The sequence below is a fragment of the Phragmites australis genome, chromosome 24 (genome assembly GCF_958298935.1).
Source record: "Phragmites australis chromosome 24, lpPhrAust1.1, whole genome shotgun sequence".
Taxonomy (NCBI): domain Eukaryota; kingdom Viridiplantae; phylum Streptophyta; class Magnoliopsida; order Poales; family Poaceae; genus Phragmites; species Phragmites australis.
Genome location: NC_084944.1, coordinates 10692025 through 10719143, shown reverse-complemented (window position 1 = coordinate 10719143; position 27119 = coordinate 10692025). Strand labels below are relative to the sequence as shown.

Genomic DNA, 27119 nt, shown 5'->3' with positions numbered 1-27119 from the left:
TTGCATGTGTAGGCTACCGTCATCCATTCAACAGGCGAGAATAAGATCTCGCCCATCGAACGGGTGAGAATTTGTGGGCCCCAACACTTAGTGCATTTAATAATCGAAGAGAGGAACATCTCGCCCGTTCAGTGGACGAAACGTCTCGCCTGGTGAATGGACGACATCTTTATTAATATATAGCAGAATAGGCATATATATAATTGTTTTTTTTCTAATATAACTTTTGTATATGGCAACCTGAAAAATATTGCACATTCATTCAACAAAAATGCTAGTTGTGCAAATAGTTGTCCAAACGGCATCACAAAGTGGTTCGTTCTATCCTTAATTTTGGTTCGATGTCATTTTGTCGATATTTCTTTATTTAGTTGATGTAAAAGTGTGTGAGTTAATTTTTTTTAGTGAAGTAACATTCGAAGGATACAAAATCTAATTTGTCGAACAATAGTAGTTATGAAGCACAATTATCATATAACTCAGCACAGAAGTTACATATGCTGATAAACATTACATGTGACATAAGGTTTATCGTCGCTGTGCGAATGGACCATAACCATAAAAAGATGATGACAACAAACGTTAGCATGTATGGTACGCGTAAAAACTAACCTAATAGCGTGCCGCTGCTAAACCTAAAATTCCTTAGCAACCACAAACTTTGTGTTTGTGGATGGAATCCCCCAAGAAGGGTTAGAATGGCAGTTCCCCCTATGGTTTAGGTAGGCAACCCGGCAAGTCGGCATCCATAGAATTGAAAATAGGTCGGGTTCCAATAGATGCTCTCTACTGAGTGCATCTAGGATATTTGCCCTTTCGTAGGGCATCATGGCCCTCTGCCTTAGTGCGACGGGTCCTCTCATGCTTCCTTTCCCTTTCTGCTTCGCGTGCCTCAGCCGCGGTGCGCTCCTTCACTGCCTTCCTTATACGCTCCTCCTCCTGACGCTTAAGCCGTAGTTCTTCCTGCTGTTGTTCATACTCTCAGCGTTCGTAAGCTTGCCTCCTCCATCGTATGCTCATGTCAACCCCCGCTTTTGGTCCTCAGTTTGCTCTATGTCCAGCTATCCCATGAAGTTAAAGGTAGGTGGAGGAGACTGGAGAAATGAAACAAGAGGGGAGATTAGTAAGATTATGCATGAAATCGTATGGAAAGTGTCATAAGAGTGATCTATGTTGCTATACCGGTGGGTACTCGTACGGTACATGTTGAGGCAGGGTGTACTGGTAGTTGGTACACATGAAGAAGCGTCTACCATATGTGTAGAAGATGCCCTGGGACTTGCGAAGCCTACAAGGGTCGAAGCACATCGGCGGTTCGACCCTTGGGGGATGAAAATCCCCAATGTTTCTTGGGTGAGTTTGGTGGTACTGAGGAAGACATTGCAGTTGAGCGAGCTGAGTAAGGAGTGGTCTATCCATGGCTGAGGGTGTGATTATTTATGGTGGCTGGGGCTGGTGCATGGACTGAGTGTATAGGCATGGTTGGGAGCTGGAGCATGGGATTCTCTGTGAAAGCTGGAAAAGTTGTGGCATTGATATTTGGCAAAGATTCCCTGTGAAAGCAGTTGCTTGGTGTGGTCATTTCATTCTGCAAAAGTTTAGGAAGATGTTATTGTTACCTCTCGCGGGAAGGGTGGTTCAACTAGTGCAGACCATTGAGTTTGTTACCGCCAATGTATTCCACGTAAGGCATTCATGTGTCATACGCTACGTGCATCGTACTATCGTTGTTGCAATTTATGAGGGTGTTGTCAATTCAGTATGACTAGAAGCAATGTATCCCGAATGTAGTAGTGGTAGGGTTCATAATGCGAATGGTTTTGATGTGGAAAGTTGCAAACCAACGATTAATTGTCTGACAGGACGGCACCCCTACCCTGGCCCCTACCTTTGGCGTGCTTTCGCCTACGTGCTAACGCTGGTTTTCACCTTAATGTAGAGTAGGTTTCAGAAACTATACAGTTGTCAGTGGTACCCCTAATAGACCGGTGCACTCTAGCGAATAGACTTTTGAGTGCTACCCCTAATAAGCGGTGCAGTCTAGGCAATAGGCTTTTCAGTGTTGCCACATCTATCCACTACCGTTGGGACTTCTTGTATATAAACAAAACTCAATCAATTCTCTACTCAGACATCTCCTGACCTTGAATTGAATCGAGATATTACCGCCTCCACACCCCCATTTAGACGTCTATGGTAGAGATTACTACGGAAACTACAATGCTCTTCTTTCGTCGTTTTGGCCACCATGTCGGCATGGAGATGACGCTGTAGTCCAAGTTTATGAGCATTTCGGTGATGCAGGCCGTTGATTCTTCCGTTGTCCACATTTCAGAGTACGAATAAATAATACTCACTTTCTTTCCTATTATCTCAACACCATTTACTTATCTCATCTATCACTTTTTCTAGATGGATGATTGTGGGTTCCAGTATTGGATTGACCCGCAGATAGAACCACACATTCAAGAATACATCCGTCACCTTCATGTCATCATCGAGGAACTACAGGAACAATTGCGCTAAGAGAGAGCCAGAGACATCAGAAGATGCTATATCCCGCCTCTCATGGTGGGTCAGAGGAACAATTGGGAGTAATATCGATGTGTTCTAGCTGTCGGCATAGGATTTGATTTCGTATTTGACTTGTACTATTTTTCATTCCCTAAGGCATGTTAGATGAAGCGCCGGTACACCACAAGGGGTATCGTATATACCATCGTTCATTTGGTCGATATGTTTATTATGATTGTTATAGAATGGTCATTGTACGAGTCAATGGTCCGAATAAAATCACAAAACAAAAACACGATACATGAAAACTATTATGACAGTAACGATAACATAATAGCATGAAGAAAGATAATAACATAACATCATAAAACGAACAATGACATAGCTGCCTACAGGTTACGTCCCCTCTTAGGGACGAGGCCCCTGGTCGCATCCGTCCTCAGGACCTTGCGCCTCGTTGCTCTCACCTGGTTAGCTGAGTACGCCAGGTGGTCCGGTGGAACGATCAGCCGCTCAGGCCATCCAGGGGTGGTGGAGTGGTGTACTCGTCCTAGGAGGGTTATGTCCCTGGAAGTGGCACGCCAGGTAGCTGCGACACACCGAGTCGTACGCAGAGACCTGAGTAACGTCCCTGCTAAGTAGCTCCATTTAGCTACCCTACGCCTCTATGTCCTGGAGATCATCGATCTCTGCACATGAAACAACAAATAAAACATGTTAGCATCGATAAACCGTGACATAAGTAACAATTTGTTATGCATGAAATGAGTGTCGTACATGAGACGGGGATGCGAGAACTCAAAGGACCTAGGTCTGCGAAGGAAGGGTGCATCACCCCGCTCGTTGCGTAGAAGCAATCACCGCCATTGGTGAAGGGTGGCCTAGATACTGTGACACCATAGCAGGGGTCACCGACGCCAAAGAATGAAAGCTGAGGCAACATGCCACTGTACTAGGGGTGACAAGCCCCGGTAAAGGATTGCCTCGCTGTAGTAGGGGTCGAAGAGGAAGTTTGGGTCGAAGACATTCTCGACGGGTCGGCGGCGAAGGTCGTCGTTCTGTTGGGTGCGGCGGCTCGTTGTAGGTGGCAGATGGTTGTGCTAGGATATGAGCTGACACTCGTGGTCCCATCGTAACGTCCGAGGACGAATTGTAGCTCATCGATTGGAAGACCTTGGCCACATACCGGATAATTTTGCCAACACCGCGCTCATCTCGGCCATGGGGACCTTGCCACCATTGTTGAGCCGCAGCTTCGACGCACGTGCCTCAGCATCAATCTAGTGCAGTATGTCCCTCTGCAAAGGAAATCTTCATTTAATTACACAATTTTTTTTACAATCTATTGTGGTAAATGAGGACTCACGTAGTGTTATTTACCTCAAGAGAACGCGCTTGGTCCCTGTGCATCGGGTACATGTCACGCACATCCGCCATGTGCTGTGGAAGCTCAACCGGTGTGTACATGACATGGATCCGCATCCGAGGTATGAACCATGAGAGGTACTCCGCGTACTCCTCCTCAGAGTTTGGTCGATCCTCGTCCATGATGTGCTCAATAGCTTGGTCCCATTCGTCAATCCACTGTTGCACACGCGACGCAAACACGCTCATGGAATGAGCGCCCCTCCGCGTCAACCTGCAAAAACATATATATGTGAAAACAGGTGTAGATGTGGGTCATATGAAAAAAGTAATTACAACATTATGCACCTGTGTATGTTGATACGCACCGACCTAGTCATCTGTAGCGGGAATGCCTGGAACTTCCCGAACTGCCGCATCATGCGATACGTTGAGTACTTCTCAATGTAGATGTCGAAGACAAGGGCACAAGTCATGAGCCAGTACTCCCAATCACGTAAGTAGAGCACTGAAAGTCCTCGAGCGAGACGTCCTCGAGTGTGGGCACCATCTCGCCTCTCGGGAGGTGGAATATGTGTGTGTTGAGACGCCACCTGTCGACGAGGGCCGTGAGGAGGGCCGTGTCGTAGCTGAACCGCATCGCAGCCTTCGAGGCCCCCGCCAACGCGTCCACCTCCACTAGCCGGCACAGCGGAAGTAGGCCAGCATCACGCAACCTGCAAACATAAAACAATTAGAGATGAATACCGATAAAAATCGGTATGAAACGTTAAACTCAAAATTGACAAACCTCGGGATCCAGCGCTCATCAGTCCTCATGAGCTCATCCGGCACACAAGGTCGTAATACCGGGAGCTCCTCAGCCTGCACCGTGGTGTGGTAGGAACGCTGCCTAACGTTGAGCTTAGGGTCAAGCAACTCCAGGTGCGCTATACCTGCATGTTCACAAGTTATTTACATTTGTATATGCAAAACAAACACAGAGTAAGATTTATGGGAATTGAACAAGGAAACATCCAACATATAACATGACATAATAGATTGTTCAAATTGTGCATAAATATGTGAACAAATAACAACCTAACATGTTACAACCTCGCACATTGTGACAGACTCAATACTAAAATAGTAAAGTACAATGTTATGCACATTAATATCTATCACACCACGAATTACAACATTAATCGATCTCAATTAGCCAATGAAGCCAGCGACCGATGACCCAGAGGACGTCTCCCATCTGCACCAGACCCGGAAAGACCTGCTTCCGTGGGGTTCACACTTGGGACACTAACAGTGCATTTCTTGTAAGTGTGTCCTGTTTCGTTGCACTTTCTACACAATTTCACACGATGCCCAGCTTCCTCTTCATCCATGTCATTATGGAGCATCGTAGTCCTGGGTCGTCCCTTCTTCTGCTTCATCTTGTCGGGATCAGAGATTAATACACAATCCGGCCCAGGTTCCTTCGTGAAAGAACCATAAATCCTGAAACCGTAGACCTCATGGTTCCAGGTGTCGAACAGAGCTTCTTTTTTGAAGTACTCGGAGACGTACCTCCAAGTCCTCATACCGGTCACAGCACACGTGGCAATCACATGAGAGCATGACTTCTGTAGTAGCAATGGCTTGTAGCAAGTGCAAACGCACCTGCCATTGAAAATGGTGCACTTGTGGATAACTCTCTCATGCTTGCCCCCTCTCGTTCCTTTATCCCTGCATAGAATTTTGTATCTGTGTTGTGCAGTTTCCATGATCTTCACCCGGTGCATCTTTGCCTTCTCCGCCTTGTCTTTCATGTACTTAGCCATGTTCGTCCCATAAATCAGACAAGCATCATTCAACGCCGTGTGCGCTACCACATAGTGGTCCCTGAAATACTTGTAGGTCCTTTGAAGTATGAACTCTATAATCACCACCAGCGGCAACCCCCTCACACCTTCATCACTAAGTTGTAAACCTCTGCTAAATTTGTAGTCATAATGATGTACCTAGCCCCGTTTGTATCGTAGAAAAGAGCCTACTTTTGCTTCGGCTTATTCTCAATCCACTCGCTAAATGACCTGGTAGATGACTCGGTCATCCGCGTGATGCCAGATTCATTGTCCATTGGTAGGGACTCAAGAGGTATTGGTTCATCCTCTGGTCCACTCACGGGCCTCCCAGCATGCTAATGTGTTTGCTTCTTTGTCAGCTCATCCAGTGTCTTTCAAAGAGCATCAAACTTCCGTTGTTGGTTCTGGCCGCACAGCCTCTTAAACATGTTCATGAGATTCTTGTTCTTGAATTGGCGGAAGAAGTTTACACCCAAATACCTTAGACACCACCTACTCTGCAGATCTGGCCACATAGGTCCAATCAAGCCATCATATGTTCCATTTTGCATATCCTTAATTGCCGCAAGCATCCTAGCATGCCGGTCATGTATAAAACACACGTTCGACTGAGCACCAACAATTATCATCCTCATACGGTACAAGAACCAATACTAACTACTGGTGTTCTCACTCTCCACAAATGCAAATGCCAACGGTAAAACTTGGTTGTTCACATCAACCCCAATAGCAGTCAGGATCTATCCTGTGTACTTGCTGATAAGAAAAGTGTCATCGATGCACAGGATAGGCCAACAATGCTTGAAAGCTTCAATACATGCTCCTAATGCGAAGAAAGATCGCTTCAGGACGTACTTGCTAGGTTTGGACAACAATGAGTACTTATCAATGTCGTAATACGTCACCAGGTTCCTTCGAGCAATGGTCTGCAACAAATGTGGCAGATTGTCATATGACGCTTTGTAGGTCCCAAACCTCATCTCAATTGCCTTCCTCTTTGCCCTCCATGCCTTGTTGTAGCTGATAGTGTACTTGTACTACTTCTCAATTTGCCTGATTATGGACTCTGGTTCGTAGTTCAGGTTGTTCACAATTTGGGCGTACATCACATAGGTGACAAATATTGAGGTGATGTTCCTGTGGCTAGGCTAAAGTTCGTCCATCATGCAAGTGTGGTCAACCATAATCGACACCTCTCAATAGTCAACCCACTTCCCCTTGAAGCCGTGCACCCACCATAGGCAACCCACCTTCACGCACTTGATATCATATTCCTTCATGCTAGACATCACAACATAAAACTGTCATCGAAACGATATCGCCCATAAGTCACTACATTCTTTCATGGCCTGACTGGTAGGATACCTAGCACCCTGGGTCACCTCATTCTACGTATACTTGCAGGCCACATGATCCCCTCATTCATCATAAAATTATTAAAGTTAGGATTGTTCCAGTCCACGGGAACAGGAGCATCATCCTCATCATCCGAGATGTCATACTTAGGGAATTCGTCAGCCTGAAGATCATCCCGCTCCATCTGTTCAATTAGAGAAGGGATTTGTTCCCCCTCGTCTGCCTCACTGGTCGGTTCAGTCAGATACTCCGATGAATATGCACCATTTGGATCGACATCATCCTCATACTCTTCCTCATCACCCTCCTCCGCGTACCCCCACCCTGCATCTCCCACACTGCCTCCTTATTCTTCCATTGCACAAGCAACATAGGAAGTCAGCCTCTGTGCACAACATCCTGCATGTACCTCTTTCACACTGAATCTTCCCAGAGCAGCTACACCACCCAGTATACACCATCTCTCACTCGGTTGCTCACAATGCTAATGGTCATCTCTTGAACCTCGGGGTCTATTTTGAAACCCCGCATCAACCAGGCGTACAAGTGTCTGACACTTTTGTACATAGGTCTCGAGATACACTTGTCCATTGAGTGAAATACGGACATTACTACCTCTTCTGGACTATATAATATTTCATTATCCCCATAAAAAATCATAAACTGCTACATATCCGACATACCTGGCAACCATCGACAAAAACACTAACATTATTGCGATAAAACATAAATAATTATGTAAAACTACATCTACAATGAAAAAATAATTACATACATAATTCAACATGTAATCTATACTGCAACAAAATATTCCCGGATCGCTACATCAAACACCTCTAAATTATATATATATATGAAACCAGTTATGATTACACTATATCCAAATCATATATCTATTACCTAACATATGTCTAACTACTACATCTAATTGCTAAAAAATACGTATAAAAAGGATCTAATCGCTAAACTATATCTAACCCTAATTCTAAAACTAGATCTACATTCTAATCTACGTCTAGTGCCTATCCTACTAGGTTTGTAAAAAAAAATTCTAAATATAGCATCTAACCTGTATCAAAACTTAGCACTAGTGGCTATCCTACCAGGTTTGTAAAAAAATATAAAAAAAAACAAATATACCTCTTTCCTCCGGCAGGGCTTCACCGCACAATTTCCCCCTCTCTCCTCTGCTCTCAGTTGTGTTGGTGTGAAATGAGTGGCTGACATCGGTAGGGCTGGCGTGGCCATTTTAAATACCCAAAAGATCTCGCTCATTCAATGGGCGAGACCTTTTGAGTGGGTCCGCCTATTGCCACAGCTACGGAGGTCTCGCCCATCGAACGGGTGAGACCAAGTTCTCGCCCACTGAATAGGTGAGATATTCCTCTCTCCAGTTTTTTCATACACTATGCGCCGGGGCCTACAAGATCTCGCCCGTAGAGTTTTTTCATACACTGTGCACCGGGGCCTACAAGATCTCGTCCGTTTAGTGGGCGAGAACTTGGTCTCGTCCGTAAAACGGGCGACGGTAGTCTACACATGTAATTTTTTCAAATGAACATGTATTTTGAAAATATTAAACAAAATATATATATATAAAAATTATGCATTTTGCACCCTGACTCGTTATCTGTACCTAGCCAGCCCAGATGTAATGGAATAGCTTTGCCCTTCGGTTCGGCCCTCAGTTAGTTGCATCCAATGAGCCCAATCCAAGTCCCGCAGCCTATATCTGAAGAGTCTTTTTACAGTAATTATACCTTTTGAGTTACCAAAATTTGGTACCTCCCAAGGATGGTAAAAAAGCTGGTATCTGAATCACGTCCACTGGTCTGATAGAGACGAATCACTTGCTTGTTAAATTCCTGAAGAAAGTGGAGGAAGGAAATACTGAAAACGCTGTGCATGTTTGTTGAGCTCTCACCAATCAATCACCACAAAGAGAAGGAAGGGAAGCCAAGCAAGGAAAGGGAATGAAAGGAAAGAATGCCACTCACCTGCAAGTCTTGGCAAGGATCTGCACCATGCAAATTAACCACAGCTACACGCATCTGAGCATTCAAGAGTTGCTTTCTGCTATGCTTGGCAGTCACAATTGCGGCTTTGACAAGCAACAGGCTGGGACTGGCTGCATTAGTAAAAGATATGTTACACAGGACAAGACGCAAGAAACTACAGATTTTCAGACTTCAGCTTGTTCCACTACAACAGCAGCTCATACAAATAGCAGTGAAACTCTGTGATCAGGCTCTGTTTATATTTCCATTTGCTGATCATCTTCATCTGGATAGCACCATTTAATAATTTCGATTGGAACAACCAACAAGTACAGCATAGAGATACAAATATACACAGATTATCATATATACCGATGAGGGATGATGATATTAGACATAATAGACAATTTCTATCATTGCATTTGCATCTGATCGTTCAAACAAGGACTGCGGACCAAGAACATTGTATTTCAAGTACTTGTTTCTAATACAGATCGCAAGCTAGGGCTCTTGTACCCCAAAAGCCTTCCGGATTTCGGCTATGACCCGACTCGACACATCAGGATCAAACATCCTCGGCAGATTTGCAGTCAGATCAACCTCGATCGATTTAGATCTTACAGTTTGGTCCCTCTTGAGTAAGCATTCTCTCTCCGCCTCTTCCATTTCTGCAGTGGAATCAGCACAGCTGTCAAGCCAAATCTGAAGAAACTCCTTAGCAACAGTCGCCAATTGGCCACGCACTATCTCTTCCAAGTTACACTCTCCCCCTTGTCCACAGTCAATGCTGATCGATATTGCGGTTGGTGAAATGGCGCTGCGCACGAAGAGTGATGGTGATAGGTACGGACGAGCCTGCGGTAGTTCGTCGATCTTTCCACGCTGCCTATCCAGCTGAGTGTTTTCATAGTACTTCTGTAGGTAGTCTGGGTGGAGTGCGAGGTCTTTCCGCGGGAGCAGGTCCAGGATCACCACAATTGAAGTTCGGCTGCCTTGTATAAGCTCCATGAGGAAGTGTGGCGCATCTGTCGAGGCATTCAGGAAAATGAGAATCGATGTAATGTCGATTGCACCATTTGGGACTTTGCAGTGAAGCGAGGACTGCAGCATGAAATCAATCTGTAGACAGAAAAACAACATTTAACTACATTTGTCACTCCTTGTATAACTCACATGAGTCGTAATTAACTCCGCAGTTTAACAACAACACCACAAATTGGCTGTGGTCAATCTTGAATTCTCAAGTTGCCTCCAAAGACTTGGACTATCAATCTTTGCTTATTAAACCTTCACAGTTCACCTTGTTACAACAACCATCACCCATTCAAAGGCAAGTATGTTTTCACAATCTTCTAGTTCTAGAGCTCCAGGGGCACGGGCAAGTGCCTCAAACTAAATCGAACTAAACCAAAACATGAGCACTAATTTTCTTTTCAATACAGTTTTGGTAACTCAGCCTAACTCGCGCTCATGAATCTCTAACCTAACCTGATTCATCAACGCTGGAATTTGTGGAGTGTGCTACTGCATACCACGACCCACACTTATACTGCAACTCGGGCGTGCAGTATTTCTACTAAGTGGCAACTACGGTTACAAAATTACTACACTGGTGCTAAGCTTCAGTTACATGGAAACCAAATTATGCTCTGTGAACTACTGTATCAAACTACATGTCAAAAAAAACTACTGTATCAAACCAAACTGCCACTGAGCGAAAGAAAGAGAGTGAGAGAAACTACCGACGAGCCAGGCGCACCGCGGCGCACATCGAGCGAGCCGACGGCGTTCCCGGCGCCGTTGCGGAACTCGGCGACGTCGGCGGGCACGGCGGACGGAAGAAGCCGTGGGCCCAGCCGCGCCACCGCCTCGGCCTCGAGCGCCTGCGCCACCTCCCGCTGCGCCATCTCAGGCGCGCGCGCCATGGCGGCGTCGGATGCCGACGCGCGCAAGGTGCTCGATGGTTTGCCCCTGAGCGGGGGAGGCCGCGCGCGGTCTAGCCGGAGCGCCCCGAAGCAGTGGAGGCGGGAGAGAGGAGGAGAGGCTGCGACGAAGGCGCGGATGAGGAGGGGAGCCGGCGGCAGGTGAAGCTCCGGCCGGAGCATGGAGCGCTCGGTTAGAACAGGGGGGGGGGGGGGGGGGCGGGTAGGATTGAGATCGAGCTCGGATGATGTTCAAGTCAGCAAAATTCTGTAGTAAAAGTAATGTAGCAAATACTGTACAGGTTGATCGGGACTTTTAAATCGCACGGCTGAGAATGTCTCAAAGTCACGGTACTATTGCTCTCGGACGTTCTGCCTTGAAATCAGGGGTGTAACGAATATGACTTTTTTTAAGTATGTATATGATTTTAATGATTAATGATAATATAATTAATAGAATTAATAAGTTTGTAAAGTATATGTTTTAGTAGATTTTATGAATATAATATCTGAAAAAGTCACTGAAGCGGAACTTAAGAAAGTTTGAATTGTACGAGTTCAGAAAAGATTGTACTCACCAGATAATCCGGTGCTAAAAAAATATACCTACTAGAGTATTTTTTGCTCAGATGAGAAAATTAAAGAACACACCGGATGGTCCGACGTTGAAGTGATAAACACTCCAAAGCAATTTCCAGAAAATGTTGCAACGACTTGTCTAGTGTGGTTGTACATACCGGATGGTTCGGTGATTAGAGTATCTATACGTCGGACAAATTGACAGTAAAAAGTGGCTCGGTTCACTCAAGTATACACACCGGATAGTCTGATGATAGAGTTTAAAGTTACACCAGAATATCTGATATTCACAATGAGTCTGAGTGCGATTCTAACAACTAGTTTTTCCTATTGTACACATCGGATGGTCTGTTACTTGTACTACTATTGACGTCGGATCATCCAGTGTTCACAGTCTTGTCTGACCGTTGGAGCAACAGCTAGTTCGCAGATTTGATGCTATAAATACCTCTCACTTGGCCATTTGAGTGTGGTGGAGTCTAGAGAAGCTCATAGACACTTGAGAAAATATCAAAATCATCAAAGTGCTAAAAATGATCATCCAAGGCAAGTAAGCACAAGATTAAGGGAGTGATTAGTGCTAATAGGTCTAGAAAGAGTTGTTGCTAGGTGTTACTGTCTAGAGAGAGGATCAATGAGTAATTCTATATTGTACCAAATGGTACACCAGCATCTTGAAGTCTTGGTGACTCACTGGCACCGTGAGCCTTGGTGGCTCATACTTGTTGACCCTCCGACTTGGTGTGGAGCGGTGGCAAGAAGCTTGTATGGAGACGCAGAGACCTTTGCCTTAGTGGCTCAAGCTCCGAAGTGAAGACGACAGCAAGTGACCGGAAGAGAGACTTGTGGTGAGGCCTTGTATTGATGACTTGGTGGCTCAACCTACTTGAGGCCTAAGTGTTTCAAGGGCCATGACTGGGTGTCATTCTGGAGTTATAGCCTAGGTGGCTGCTCCAACGTAGACTAGAGGTGGTGTCTATGCTATCGATACCACGGGATAAAAATCTCTTATGCTGAGTTTACTCTCTCTACTTCTTTATGTTTACTCATTTACATTCTTGCAAACTACCTTTGCATGTTTACCTTACAAGAGTAGTTTACTAGGATTGACTATAGGTTGCAATCTTTTTTGAATAGAGAGTATGTCGGAGTATTAAGTAAGGGGGCATTCTGGCTAACGGGCCCCCACGAGTGACGTGGCGATCGGCGGGGATATTTCCTGAACCCTGACCAATCGAGCGACCAGCCCTTGGCTCGCACGACCAGCGCAACGCTTGCGCAACCAACCTCCTTGCGATATAATATGGTCCTACGACCAGCCCTTGCTGGTCACAGGACGGCCATACATAACCTGTCTAATCGCATTTAGTGGTGTCTACTCAAGTGTTTTCCTTCCCGAAGCATCTTCTCCAACGAACAAAGTCGTGGCCAGCGCAGATAGGCAGTGCCCCATCCTATAGCATTAATTGCTACGGAGTGGGATGTTGTGGACTGACTTGTGCCACGCGACGGATGGGACATGATTTGCAGAACGACCAAGCAAGTGGATGATTTTACCGGTAGACTCACGAAGCGTAGGGACGGGACGACCTGGCATACAATCTTGCGGCGCACGGCGATGGGACAGGCCAGGCAACTGAGGGAGGCAGGTGCGGCGGTGTTCCACGGATGGGACAAGCGTGCATAGCTCTCAGGGTAAGTTGGGTTCATCAGGTTCTCCATGATAATGATCCAAGAGTAGAATATCTAGTTAGGTATGGGTCTGCTAAACAGGGCTCACTTGTAAGTTCTTCTTCTCTCTATTATATAAAGAGAGGAGGACCTCGTTTGTAAGTGGACGGAGAAGGAAGAGCCGAGAAAACTCATCTGTAACCAGTTCACAAACTCTGATAACAAAATACATAGGATGTAGAGTTGTTATCCTTTGGGAGACCTGAACCAAGATAACCCCTATGTTCTTTAGTTCATCACAAGCACACAAACACCGCAAGTGTTGTTCATGCGTCCACCGACCAGTACACCCCGGAATCATTATCGGAGATTAACCCTCGACAGTTGGCGCGCCAGGTAGGGGGACGCGTTTCTGGGTTTGGTAGGTGTTGAAGATCAGATTGGGCTACCCATGGCCGGATCCACGGTAACCGTTGAGTCTGTTCTGAGGACCCCAGTCACCGCGAGGTGTTTATCATGGGATACGACCCAGATGAGCCCGGTGTACTACAGGAATGGGACACCGAATCGGAGTCCGAGGGCTCCAAAGCTCAACGAAAAGTTTTCATGACAGTTCATGCAATGGGGAGCAGCGGAGACTCCCGTGTTCCGGGTGCCAGCGATGATCCCTAGACCACACGCCCAGAGGGGAACCAGACCGGCGCCAGACACGGGGACACAATGATACAGCCCCAACCACCACAGTGTCATCCGGAGGAACTACCATAGCGGACGTGGTCTTTGGTGGCGTCATCGCCAAGGCCGTTAAGCCGCATGAATGCCGGGAGCTCCCCCTTGCGACATGATGCAAAACTGCAGCAGCAAGCATCACATCTGGTGGTAGGACTGGTGATGGTCACAATCACAAAGAACCACGGTAGGCCCCACGGCAGGAAAGATTCCATCCTCCCTTAGTAACGGGGAGTGCTCGGAGACCCCGCTGCGTCGTGACAGCCAACCCTCAGACCTGCGTGACTCCCTGTGCCAATGCGACTTCTACAGTGTGATCTGGAGCCATTAGTCAGGAAAAATCCCCCAAACAGGTAAGAGGGTGCCTTGAAACTAATCAAGTGTGTAGCCTTTTGAGCATGGTCATCTCAAGGATAGAAAAAAGGGTCTTCCACTCTTCAAGTTCCTAATAGAAAGAACGACCACTTCCGACAGATACCAGTAACGGGGGCAACCTTCCAAGATCTCAACAGGTGACCCTTTTTCTTCTCCTGTACTAACCACTCCTCGACAAAACGAGGAATCGTTGCCTTATTTGTAGCTACCCTCATAGGTCACAGGAGCGGTACTGGTTGTCAAATAGTGACTGTTTTCTACGACCAGAGACGAATAGGCGCAAGACCACACATGTCGATAGGTCGTGCATGTTGATTGGATTGGGGGCTGGAGCGATCTCAACCCCACACGCCAACGACACCTTCAGGTACACATTTCAATTAAATTTTTAGGCCACCAAACATTGTTGCAGAGTATGAGGGCCTCTTGTCTGGAATGCGAGTAGCATTCGCACAGGGGGTAAAGCCAACTAGCGATAAGGGACTCGCTACTGGCCATAAACTGGGTGCGGAGGGTTTCCTGTTCTCAGACCAGACAATGGCGACATACCTCTCCGAAGTGAGAAAGCTAGAGCGATGCTCCTTCAGTTTTGCAGTCTAGCACGTCCCTCGCAAGGACAACTTACTAGCCGATGAGCTGGTTTGTTTAGTCTCTTCTTGCACACCTGTCCCGATCGGAGTCTTTGAAAAAAGATTCACACGACCACCTGTCGTGGTCTCGAGCCAATGTGAAAGGGATGCTTCGCTTGGAAACGGAGCACCAAAGGCAATTCAGTGCTGTCGACCTCAGGTGTCCATCATGTGGTCACCCTGCTTGATTCGGGTATGACCTGGATGGATCAGATCTCCAACTACCTTCAGAATCTAGCAATCCCTGACGATGATGCGTTAGCAGAAAAGGTCTTACGGCAAGCCTACAGATACTCCCTGGTAGAGGGACACTTTTACCGCTGGGGGAGCAACGGCCTTTTACTGAAGTACATCACTCAGGAAGAGGGGAGCACAGTGCTCTCTAATATCCATAGAGGCATATGTAAGCCACGCTTCGTACTGCGCTCTGGTCGAAAAAGCGTTCCTGCAAGGATTTTATTGGCCCACTACCCTCTAGGGTGCTTTGCGAACTAGTGAAATGATGTGAGTCATGTCAGTACCATGGCCGACATACCAACCTACCAACCTAAGAACTGCAAACCATACCACCCTCTTGGCCTTTCGCTGTATGGGGGCTCGATATCGTGGGACCGTGCCCTAAAACACGAGGCGGTTTTGAATTCCTGTTCATGGCAATCGACAAATTCGCCAAGTACATAGAGGTCGAACCTGTCAGGAAGATCATCGCCGCAGCAGCGATTAAGTTCATATGGGGGCTAGTAGTGTGGTTTGGCAGTCCAAATCGCATAATCACGAACAGCGGGATTCAGTTCGCCAGTAGTGCTTTCCAGGACTATTACGAAGAGATCGGGATCAAAGTTTTCTATGCGTCGGTGGCACACCCATAGAGCAACGGACAAGTCAAAAGGGCTAATGGGATGATACTGCATGGGATCAAAACCTGGGTCTTTGAGCAGCTTAAAAGCTATTCAAGACATTGGGTGGATAAATTACCCACAGTACTCTGGTCACTGCAAACAACTCCCGTAGGGCTATGGACAAAACCCCTTTCTTCCTTTTTTTTTGTGGTGCAGAGGCAATGCTTCCCTCCGAGATCGCCTTTCAATCGCCCCGAGTGGCCAACTACTCGGACGATGACCAGGTGATGCGACAAGAGGATGATGTAAACCTGATCGAAGAGTTCCGCGAGCGTGCCCTAATTTGAGCTGCCCGATATCATTAAAGCCTCAGACGCTATCACAACCACAAGGTGTGAGAGCTGAGACTGGTTGTAGGCAACCTCGTCTTAGGCTAATTTAGAATAAGGCCGGTCGGAATAAACTCTCCCCTGAGTGGGAAGGGCCCTACAGAGTGGCTGATGTCACTCGACCTGGTGCGGTCAGGCTAGCCATGGAGAACGGTCGTGAATACACAACTCCTAGAACATCGCCCTACTGCACAAGTTCTATATGTAGGTTTGCTCAGAGACGGGCCTATTTCTCTATTTTGCAGAACCTTCCGGACGAGTGTGGAATATCACTTGTAAATTTTTTTTCAAAAGAACAGACTTTCTATTTTACAGGATTTCACGACCACCAATGGACCCCCACCAAATTGGCTCTTCGACCACTGCACGCAGCAACGCTCGACGGCCACTATGGGACCTAGCGACCAGGAAGTTAAAATGACCAGATAGTCAAAGACTCATAAACGGTGTGGGATTGCTGCTCGTGCAATGTCAAAGGTACAACACAACCCGGGACAATGACCACAAGGCCACAAGTCCCCACTCGGGTCGGGTGCTGGTCGCCGTTGAGGGACTTGTCGTGCTAAGGGTCATCCCGCGCTTCGAAAGCCTAACTAGCAAGCAGGGTGGACCAGTCGGAGCCGACTCGCCGTGACAGCACATGAAAAACTCTCTAAACACTCCAAGTAGTGGTTAGGATCGAACGGTCCAATGGGTGCTCGACTCTGGAGTGTTAAAGGTTTCTCTTTTCTGGTGCCAATGGGTCAGACTCCCATGGGTGTGAAGATCGACAAGTACGGTATGACTACAGTGGACCAAAAACTTGTTGAATACAGAGAAGAACCATTTGTACTTGCGAATGATGTTATGCAGATCTTCTATGTTAAGGACCCAGACCCAGCTAACAAGGAGGAGCGCCACGTGATTCTTCAAGGAAAAAGAAGGACTGTTGGAGTGGAGAATGTTGTTGATGAGGAAGACTATAATCAATTTGACACGCTACCTCCTTTCGGAGAGGACGTCGACCTAGGTCCCATAGAAGACACCGACGAACCTCGCTATGTACGTTGTGATCATAATAAAGGGCGAATCGTTAAGACAAAGTATCTAAATTTTATTAATTACTATGTATGAATTTGTTTTAGATACAATTATACCTCACTTTTGTTATGGAAGCTTCAATTCGTAGTGTATGGTGGAAGATATATTTATTATTGACCATATTGATTTTTTATTTTAGGTATATACAAAAATTAATTTTCGTATATAGAAAGTTCAAATTTAAATAAATATGTATTAGGTCTGCTAGGTTGTTAATAATTATATATAGTACAAACTCAATCGAAATCACCTGAGTCGCGCAGCGGTTTGTTCAGTCTTACTTAGTGTAGGGCTTGGATTTGAGTCTCTGCGCGCGCGTGTGAAGCTAAAATAAATTTTTTGCACCCTGCAGCACTAGCAATGAAAGGGGTTTCACTGCCGATAGACATATTGATTCGGCAGTGAAACTACTTTCACTGCCAGTGTACTTATTGAGCTGGTAGTGAAAGTAGTTTCACTGCCGCTTGTCCTAGTGAGCCGGCAATTGAAGGTACCTTTTCACTGTCGGTTGTCATATTGAGCCGGCAGTGAAAGTCCTCACCTATAAAATAGCTTGATGCCCTGCGCCCTTTGACACTTAGAAAAATTTTCCCCTTCCCTGTGTCGTCCGCCGAAACACCTCTCAATGCCGAGGAGCCCACACAGCCGGAGGTCCACGAGCCCATGCCCGTTGTCCGTATCCTCCTCGATGTCGTCGTCCTCCTCCCTGCCACCGTCGCTGTCCTCCTGCCCAGTGTCATTCCCGTCCTCCTCGACGCCGTCATCCTCCTCCCCGCCGCCGTTAGACACCGTGTGAACTACACATTGGTTCTAGGAACATTAGCATCGAGGTGACTTCTGGCGTGGCTTATCCCCGTGGCTCCCATGAACATTTGCACGGGCATCCAATACTGGAGGGCTACGTCGCGGTCGAAGTAGATGAGGCAGTTGACCAGTACCGTCATGTTGAGGTGGACTACCCCATAGAGGAGGGGCGAATACTATAGGAGAGAACAAGCACAAATTCATCGTGTGGGAGAAGGTCTACATAGTGTTTCCACCAGGCACAGCTCCTGAGACTCTCTACTCTCCACTACGCCCTGAGCCGTCGTCGCCTCAAAGATCTCCCTCTCCTAAGCCTTCTCCCAAAAGAAATCCAGCTCCTTAGCTATCGCCTAGAAGAAGTCCATCGGTCAAGAAGCCAACACCATCAAGAAGCCAGCACCATCAAGAAGCCAGCCATCAACTCGGAAAAATAAGATCAGGTTTTGCAACATTTAAGCATACGACATCATCTAAGAAGTCGGTGCCATCTAAGAAGTTGGCGGAACCCAAGGATATCTATTCGCTCACTATTGAGGAAACAAAAAAGGTTGTGGACGCCAGTGTCACGTCTCATTTCCATCCTCCACCACCTCCACTGAAGCTTATTGTGCCTGAAGATGCCTTGAATTTTTTCATGAAAATGGCCAAAGCTAAACAGACAGGGTCGATTTCAAGTAAGCTGTCGACTGACTATGAACGCAACAGCAAGATGCAGACCAAGAGGAAACCAAGCCCAATAATTAAGGATGCTTCAAGCATTGCGGACTTCCTGTCTTCTTCTAGATTAACAACAGAAGAACTAGCACGACTTACTGTGGGAGCGGATATATCAAAGTCAGATATTATATGGCCGTTTGAGTTGGGCAAACCTTTGATCAAACTAGATATAAAAAGGAACCATACAACTCAAATGTTACATCAATGGTACTTGGAGCAGTCTAAGCAGGGTTTTCAAGTGTTCCCCATGAGATATAAAGAAGAATATTTCCTCAACGGGGATGGCTTCTTCTGGTTTGAATTCTTGCACTTGTATGAACTCTAAAGGAAGATGCTCTCGATGTAGCTATAGTCAGAGCATGGACTCTGTAAGTGACTTATGCATATAATTCATGTTATATGATCTTGCACATTGTAATTGCATAGCTAACTTCTCTTTTTCGTAGAATGGAGATCCAAGCATACGAGCAAGACTTAGATAAGAAAGTAGGATTCATCAATCCTGGCCTTGTAAACTAGAAACTTGTAACGAAGAATCCAGACTTCACCGAGATCTACTTATTGAAGTGTCTGCTTCACCACCAATACAAGAAATTCATACTCTTACCCTACAGCTATGAGTATGTGTTTGCGCATAAGGGCGTCCTCATTTTATGGGTAACTCGATTCTAGTACTAATTTGCTATGGTGGTATATTCTGCAATTTTCATTGGATCCTCTTTGTCATCCACCCAGACTTGAGCAAGATCATTGTGTTGGACTCAGCAAAGAGAGATCAGACGACTTACCAACACCACATCGACATGCTAAATAGGTTAACTCGATCGTTTAATCTTCTCAACGATTGCATCTAAGTTTAATTGGTATTTATTTTCACGTACAGGGTGTACACAAGATACCGCAAGAAGAGTGTTATCCACTTTCCATTCAGGAAGAAGTACGCTGTAAAATTGACTTTTTGGTACATAATACGTATTCATGTCTTGCATTTCCTACTGAATAAAAAGGATCAATTCATTCCACTGACGAATCCTTTCCTCTTGAAGTGTATGAGGCAGTCACCCGACAACAATCTCTGCGTGTTTTATGTTCTTACTTTCATGCACGCATTTAGCCCGGACGGAGACGCTGTTAGGTTCAATGACATTGAGGTATGAAATAACATATCAATGCCTTCTTTGCAATTTCTACACGTGTTTAAGGACTAATTCTTTCGATTCTTCAAATATAGTGCTCCAAACTACGCACAAGTATGTGATAACCTGCTGAAATACATGCCCTTCAAGAACAGATAGCTGGGTTCTTATTGGAACATTATATCAACCCAAATGACGAGTTTCATGAACTGATCATGGCATCCACGCGTGCGAGACCTTCAGATGACACCTTACCTTCAATTAAAGAGTATGCAACAAGGAGGAAGGCTACCAAGGGGCTTGACAACGTATTCTATTTCCACAATTCACACAATATTAATGAATGACAATACATGTTTTACGATATGCCACTGGTGTGTCAATGACATGTGGGATCAGGTCCCACTTGTCATCCTCACAATGGATGGTATATCGTAGAACCAGCACTTATTCATTTGTAAATCGTATATTTTTCCATTTATTAATAAATTATATGAATTACTATGTATGGTGCGAAGTTGGTATCGTCAGACGACTCTTGGACACAATGGCCTTCTAACGATGATGCAAAGGAGAAGCAAGAAGCGGTGTCTCGTAAATGTGCCCAAGAGGAGGAGGATGAGAGGCTAGCTCGTGAGCTATGCACTGCAGAGGAGTAAGAAGCAGTATCCCGTAAACGCGCCCAGGAGGAGGACGAGAGGGTGGCCTGTCAATGTGCTGCGGAGGAGGCCGAAGGCTCAAAACCTAAAGGCATTCAGGCGTCAAACTTCGATGTCTTTGACACGCCGGCGAGCCTGGAGCATAGGCGACACTGCGGTCGACCAGGCGTTCCCAGGTCCTCCGCTCCACCACCATCGGCCCCCCGGCGTCCCCGAACGTACTCACGCTATCAATCGTCAGTGCGGGGACACGGTCCTCGTTGCGCGAGAGGTAGAGGGATACTGGACTGGCTCAACTCAACCGTCTTTTCAGAGGGTGATTTGTAATATTGTGTGTTTGTCGATGCTTGACTTGTAATATGTGTTCATTACTATGTATTAATGAAGGTGTTTTTATTATCGATTTACTGTAAATATATGTATCATTGTATGAATGTATTGAGAGAGAGACGGAGAGATTGAGGAGAGAGAGAGAGTACTGAGAGGAGGACCGTGGAGGGGGGAGAGGGAAAACATTGCCGGCTCAAACCTTCGAACAGCAGTGATAACCCCCTTCACTGCAGGTCCACCGAGCCGGCACTGATAGAACTCGACTATCACTGCTCGTTGGCTACTGCCGACTCTAAAACCGGCAGTGAAGTTGTTTTGGAGCTAATAGTGAAAGAGTTTTCTGTAGTAGTATATATAGTTTTTTTTTCCGCAAACGATAGGGGAGAGGATCCCCACCTGATTTTACTTCATTAATGTCATTACAACACTTTTTACATGTTGCCGATCTGATCGCTTCGTAATGCGATACGCCCAAATGGCCACGTCGTGAGCGAGTATTCTCATCTATACCATGGAAGACTTTTAGATTTATTGAGTTCCAGATTCATCAGAGGATGATTAGTACCACTGAAATCCAGAGGGACACAGGGAGTCCGTGTGGTGAGTCCATTGTCCAGATGTGTCGAGGTCGTCCGCCGGAGGGTTGATGTGTAGCTTCGTCCAAACCTGGTGACTAACCGGACAGGCTGAAGAAGAGATGTGATCGATCTTCTGTGCAGATAAACACCTTTGACGGACATGATTTGCGATGGCCGTCTTGCGCTGCAGATTGTGTTTCGTGCTGAAACGATCGTTGCACAACAGCCAATCAAAGATTTTCACCTTTTTCGGGACACTTGACCCTCAAATGTTCGCAGCATAAAGGTTGGTGGAACGCTCGTTTCGTCGTGTAGGCCGTGCCGCCGGATGTCATGTATCGAACGTCATCGCCTTCGGTCGGCGCTCAACGATCGTGGCCGTGAAGTCTAGAGCCTAGATGCAAATCCAAATCATTTTGGAAGAACTTATTCATAAAGATGTTTGGCTTGTGGCGTGGGAGAAGAGGGCATGAGCATGATAGTGGCTAGCAAGATCATTGGGGAAGGGCCAGCGATCGAATCAAAAGTAGAAGCTCATTTGCATTGCATTAGTGTCGTTTGTTCTTCTCATTTGCATTGCATGATGGCTACTCTTTTTTCACATTACAGATTTGTGGCTCCATTCTTGATTCCAAGCTGGCCATTGCTAGATCATTGTACAACTAATAAAAAACAACCGATGCATCTTCTTCTATATATGTCATTCTTCCTTGTTTCTCTCTCATGGCTGCACTATTGTTACCGTGATCGCTCAAACTCAATGGTCGCCATAGCCACCACTAGCACTTGTGTCACCTCCTTTGACCATGCCATCTCCACCAATGTCTCCACGCGAAGTAGACCGAGCACTGCCACCACCTTCAGTTGTCGGACAATGTGTTGGCCGGAATGACGGTGGTGACATCTTCCCCGCCTTGCAGACCTTTTGAGTCTCCTTGCATTCTCCCCCTTCACTGATCTGTTTTGTCGCTTCACACCCGATCTGTTTTGATGCTTCTTCCTCGCCTTGGCCTATCTTTGCTTTGCCCTCGGCCTCATCATTTTCTCCCGTTATGAATAGTCTCATGCCTCATTCAATCGTCTCCCTTTCACCTATTTGTTTTGTCACTTCACCCCTGGTCTCACCTTTTTCTCCTGTGATGCATCTTTCTCGCCATAGCCCCATCGTCGTTTCACCCTTGGTCTTGTTATTTTCTGGTATATATGTATGTTTCTTATCTTGTCTCTTCTATCTTCTATTCTATTTAAATATGCATACTTACTAAATTGGTGTCGGAGTTGTAGTCCCATATCTCTGATTTCTTTTGATTTGACTTGCTTTGCTAGGTAAAGGATGCAATCTTGTTTCGTTGTAATTGTGCAGAATATTTTTTCTTTGATTATAGAATTCTCACGGGTTTATTTTTTCGTAATGATAGTGGTGGGTAATAGAGAAATAGATATAGAAGTATTTTAGGTTTATTTTTTTAATGACAGTGGTGGGTAATTATAAACATGTACATGGATATTTTATTTTCTTTTTTTTCGATTAACGTGGTAATTTCTAAATCTCGAGAGAATGAGGTTTTTTTTTGGCCAATTAGTAATATAATACATGACAATGTGTAGTTTTTTTTTTTCCAAAAGGAGGTTTATATAAGTATTGAAGCACAATACATCCCCACCATTTTACAGATAGGACCTGAAACAACAAAAAAAATAGCAGAAAAATACATATGAGTGCTCATATCGATCTTCCACATCTCTGGTGCCCCCACCGTAAGGAACGTTGGATCCGGAGCCATATCCTCCTACCCAACTCGACGGAGCACTCCAAAACTTGGATTTTGGTCCAGGATCCAGCGCCTCAAACCTCCTGTCGGGACGCATCTAATTCCTTGAACGATCGTCGGCCGTCTTCTCGCTGGGATTAATAAAAGAACAAATCTGACGCCACCGCCCTTGGATCACAAAGCCCGGTGATACAGCAGCACTTTATGCCTTTATTGACACAACCTGGAGACACTAGCCATCGAAGGGGATGCCAAAAATATAATTCCCACCCTTTTGCAAAAGGCAAGAAAGCACTAACCTCTCAACCGCGCTGGGTACCTCGGCGACTACGTTTCTACCACCTGACCCATGTTGGAGGAGCGGAACCATCATAGCATCGTCATCGCAGAGAGCGCCGAGATCGATGCCATCCCTAGAAGAAACAGCAAGGTAGCAAAAATCCCCATCCAGAGAAGACTCCATGGGGAACCCTAACCTAGGCTAGTAAAAACTACAAGGACCTAGTATCTACACCGGACGACGAGATCCATGTTCCCCTTCCTCTCCGGCGCTGGGAAGTGCACCGGAGAGGAGGAGGAACCCTGCGGAAATAATGCCCGACGAGCTCTTCTCGGTCTGGCCTGCTCTTTACAGTAGCAGGAGGGGGGAAGAATGACAGTTCTATGATATGAACCTTTAAAAGTTTAATCTCGTGATAGTTTTTGTTCAACTTAAATGCAGCATTGTAATATTAAGTCAGGGAAAATGTATGATGTGGTTAGAGGAGAGGGCACGCGGAGAGTAGGCGTGTAGTGTAGCGGGGGGCAAGTCAAGTACACATCGTGGAACAGAGAACCGTTTCTTTTGTAGTAGTATTAGAGTTGATTGCCTCCCAACAAGGGAAAAAAGAAGGCAATGGATGCATCGTTTTGTCGTAAGCACAAATCTTGTATAACACAAGAAATGTTATGGTCCCAACAAAATTATAGGGTGATCTAGTAATAGCTCAACTCATTGTAGATTGTGTTTGTTTATCGAGACAACACCCAACTGGGAATTGCAACTTGAGTTCATTAATTTGGAGGACAGAGGCTAACTGAAAGTGCAACATGGGCCATTGAGCATATATATTTCGTTGTATATGTACTGAACATACCCTCAAATCGAACAAGTGCATTCAGGTCAGATTAAGCGTCCCACCCCTTAAAACCAAACCTCACAAGCTTATTACGTAGCCCAACAGTTGAAGTAGCTTGTTCTCGCCCAGTGTAGAATTGGGGCGCGCTGGTCGGCTGGTCCATGTCCATGAGTCAGAGTGGAACGGAAGAATTGTAATGTGAATTTTAATACGTTTGAATGCCGATATATATGCCAGTTTCTTTCTCTCTTTGTTTATTTCATTTCCCTACCTTAACTTAATACATATATCGCGACACCGTCAAAGCGGCTGGCATCGACGAAGCTGTTTCCTATCACAAGCATGCCTGCACGTCCAACTGCATCTTCTTCTAGGCCGGTCGCCGTCATCTAATTTAATCTCTCCTGTGATTAAGCTCGCGGCCCATCTCCAGATCTCCCTCCCGTCAAGGGATCAAGCCGTGCGCATCCTCTCCGACAAGGCAAGCCTCTAGGCCTTCAGTTCGTCCCTGGGCTGAGAGTGACTGGACACAAATGATATCAACTATCATTGTTGATTCTTAACAGCTTATGGGATTAGGTCTGCGGATTCAACTTATGAATCGACAAGGATACCTTATCATTATCGATTATTTCCGAACTAGTAATGAAAGAGGGTATTGATGATCTTTTATGTAGTAGTGCGTTCTTATTGTTGAAAGAAATTACAGATGATTTCTCCGATAAACGCAAAACTTGGTCAATGCACGCATGGAAAGTTTTCAGGCTAAGATCATTAAGGGCATATAAACCACAATATATTGTTAACTAGCCGAATGTATAAGCAATCATAACATTATATTTGAGAATACAGTTGCGTTTATTACACAATTCTAGTAAGTACAAAAGTATAATTGTAGATGCTAGCTATGTAGCTATAACTCTAATTATTAGACACCGTTATAACCTAGCAAAACAAAAATAAGGAGCGTAAACATTTGTATGTTCTATTGATTAGTGAGATATTATCCAGTATATGCTCCTTTTGTTTCTGGATTTTATAGTTTAAGGGTAGCCAACACATAGTGTATCTTGTCAAAACACATACGCGCACCACATGTTATGCTTTTCTCATAGTTGCCAGGTGGACAATTGTTAGAGAACTTATGGCTAATAAGGTTACAAAAGAATACTAGGCACAAGTTTAACCTTGCCACACTTTTTGTCGTTGCGCTATATTCGGTTGTAGAAAAATGCAACAACTAATTAACCAGATAGAGCATGGTTCTTACATTTTTTTGCTTGTTAATTAGTGACACAAAATTAAGCTATATATAGTACTGTTAACAAGTGACACAAAATTAAGCTGTATACAAAATGGAAAAGAAATTGCTGTGAAGATGCTTTATAATGATAGGCCAGGACTTGACGATAAGCAGTTCCAAGATGAGTTTCATAATGAGGCTCAAGCATCAAAACATTGTACGGTTAGTTGGTTACTGCTATGAAACACAGCACAAATATATACAATTCAATGGAATACCATTTTTTTTTTTTTTGTGCTGAAAAGACATACAGAGCGCTCTGCTACGAGTATTTGCACAATGGAAGCCTTCAAAACCATCTTTCTGGTATGATGGTGCTCTACAAGTATGTTCTACCACGTGAAGAGCAATAGCCAGTATTTGCATTTCATCAACACTCTATATGTTTATTTTTTTGCAGGTAAAATGTGATGTCCTTGACTGGCACACACGTTACAAAATTATCAAGGGGACTTGTGAAGGTTTTAAATACCTTCACAAAGGATTAAAAGAACCTATTTATGATTAATTTGGACGTGAAACCAGACAATATATTGCTAGATAGGAACATGGTACCAAAACTTGAGGATTTTGGTTTGTCTAAGATCTTTGTTGAAGAGCAAACTAGAACCACACAAGGTCCTATAGGTACACTAAGTTTAATGCCTCATGCAAATGATTTTTTTTTCCTTTTTTTCAGAGTACAGTCGACACACTGACGCGCACACACCACAGACACGCCTACTTTTCCAGACACCGGCGTCCAACTACTGACTCACCTACGTGATCACGCAGTGGATACCTACCACCAGAATACATAGAGAGAAATGCAGTCTCAAAGAAGGACATATTCATCTTGGGTGTTGTAATTATAAAGATAGTTGCAGGACCTATGGGGCTTTCGGAAAGTGCTGAAATGCCTCCTCAAGAATTTATTGATCTAGTAAGAAATGCCATTTCTCTTTATCAAGATTGACTGTTACTTATAGCAAATACTATGTGATGTTTTACTTTTGTATAGTACCAGTACAATCGAAAGCCTTTTGAGTCATAAGTGAGCCTCCGTCCAAGAGATCTGAGGCCTTCCACATTCATTTCCACGGGAGAGCTAGAGGACATCCATCGTCCAACGGATGGTTGTACATGTGCTGGTCAGTTAGCTTCAATGCCGCGCGGAGAAGGAAAGGACGAGGCAAGAGCACGTTGCCATCTGCTTGCCGCCTGGCCTTGTGGGTGGTGGAGACGACCATCGCGCCGGAGAAACCGCCTACCGATTTCACTTGCCGCCCTCGCCCTCGACGTCCTTTGCATCAGCAACACTGGCAGCGAGATCCACGCATGTGGCAAATTTGTGTCCAGTCACTCTCAGCCCAGAAACAAATTTGTGTGCTCCGGTACACACTATACAGCACCAATCACTAAGCGGGGCAGAACAGCATCAGA

General features: G+C 45.4%; 1 protein-coding gene across 1 annotated transcript; it reads right to left on the bottom strand.

Moving 5' to 3' along the window:
- Positions 1-9449: 9449 nt before the first annotated feature.
- LOC133907855 (red chlorophyll catabolite reductase-like) lies at positions 9450-11221 on the bottom strand. The gene is made up of 2 exons (XM_062349950.1): positions 10810-11221; positions 9450-10186 (listed from the first exon to the last, which is right to left on the bottom strand). The coding sequence occupies exons 1-2, from the start codon at positions 11170-11172 to the stop codon at positions 9569-9571; spliced, it is 981 nt and encodes a 326-aa protein (XP_062205934.1). The 5' UTR covers positions 11173-11221; the 3' UTR covers positions 9450-9568.
- Between the last annotated feature and the right edge of the window lie 15898 nt (positions 11222-27119).

Excerpts from the sequence above, each read along its gene's own strand:
- LOC133907855 (XM_062349950.1), bottom strand. The coding sequence starts at position 11,172 with ATGCTCCGGCCGGAGCTTCACCTGCCGCCGGCTCCCCTCCTCATCCGC. Across the intron at positions 10,187-10,809 it reads GCGGTGCGCCTGGCTCGTCG|ATTGATTTCATGCTGCAGTC; the intron begins GTAGTTTCTCTC and ends TTCTGTCTACAG.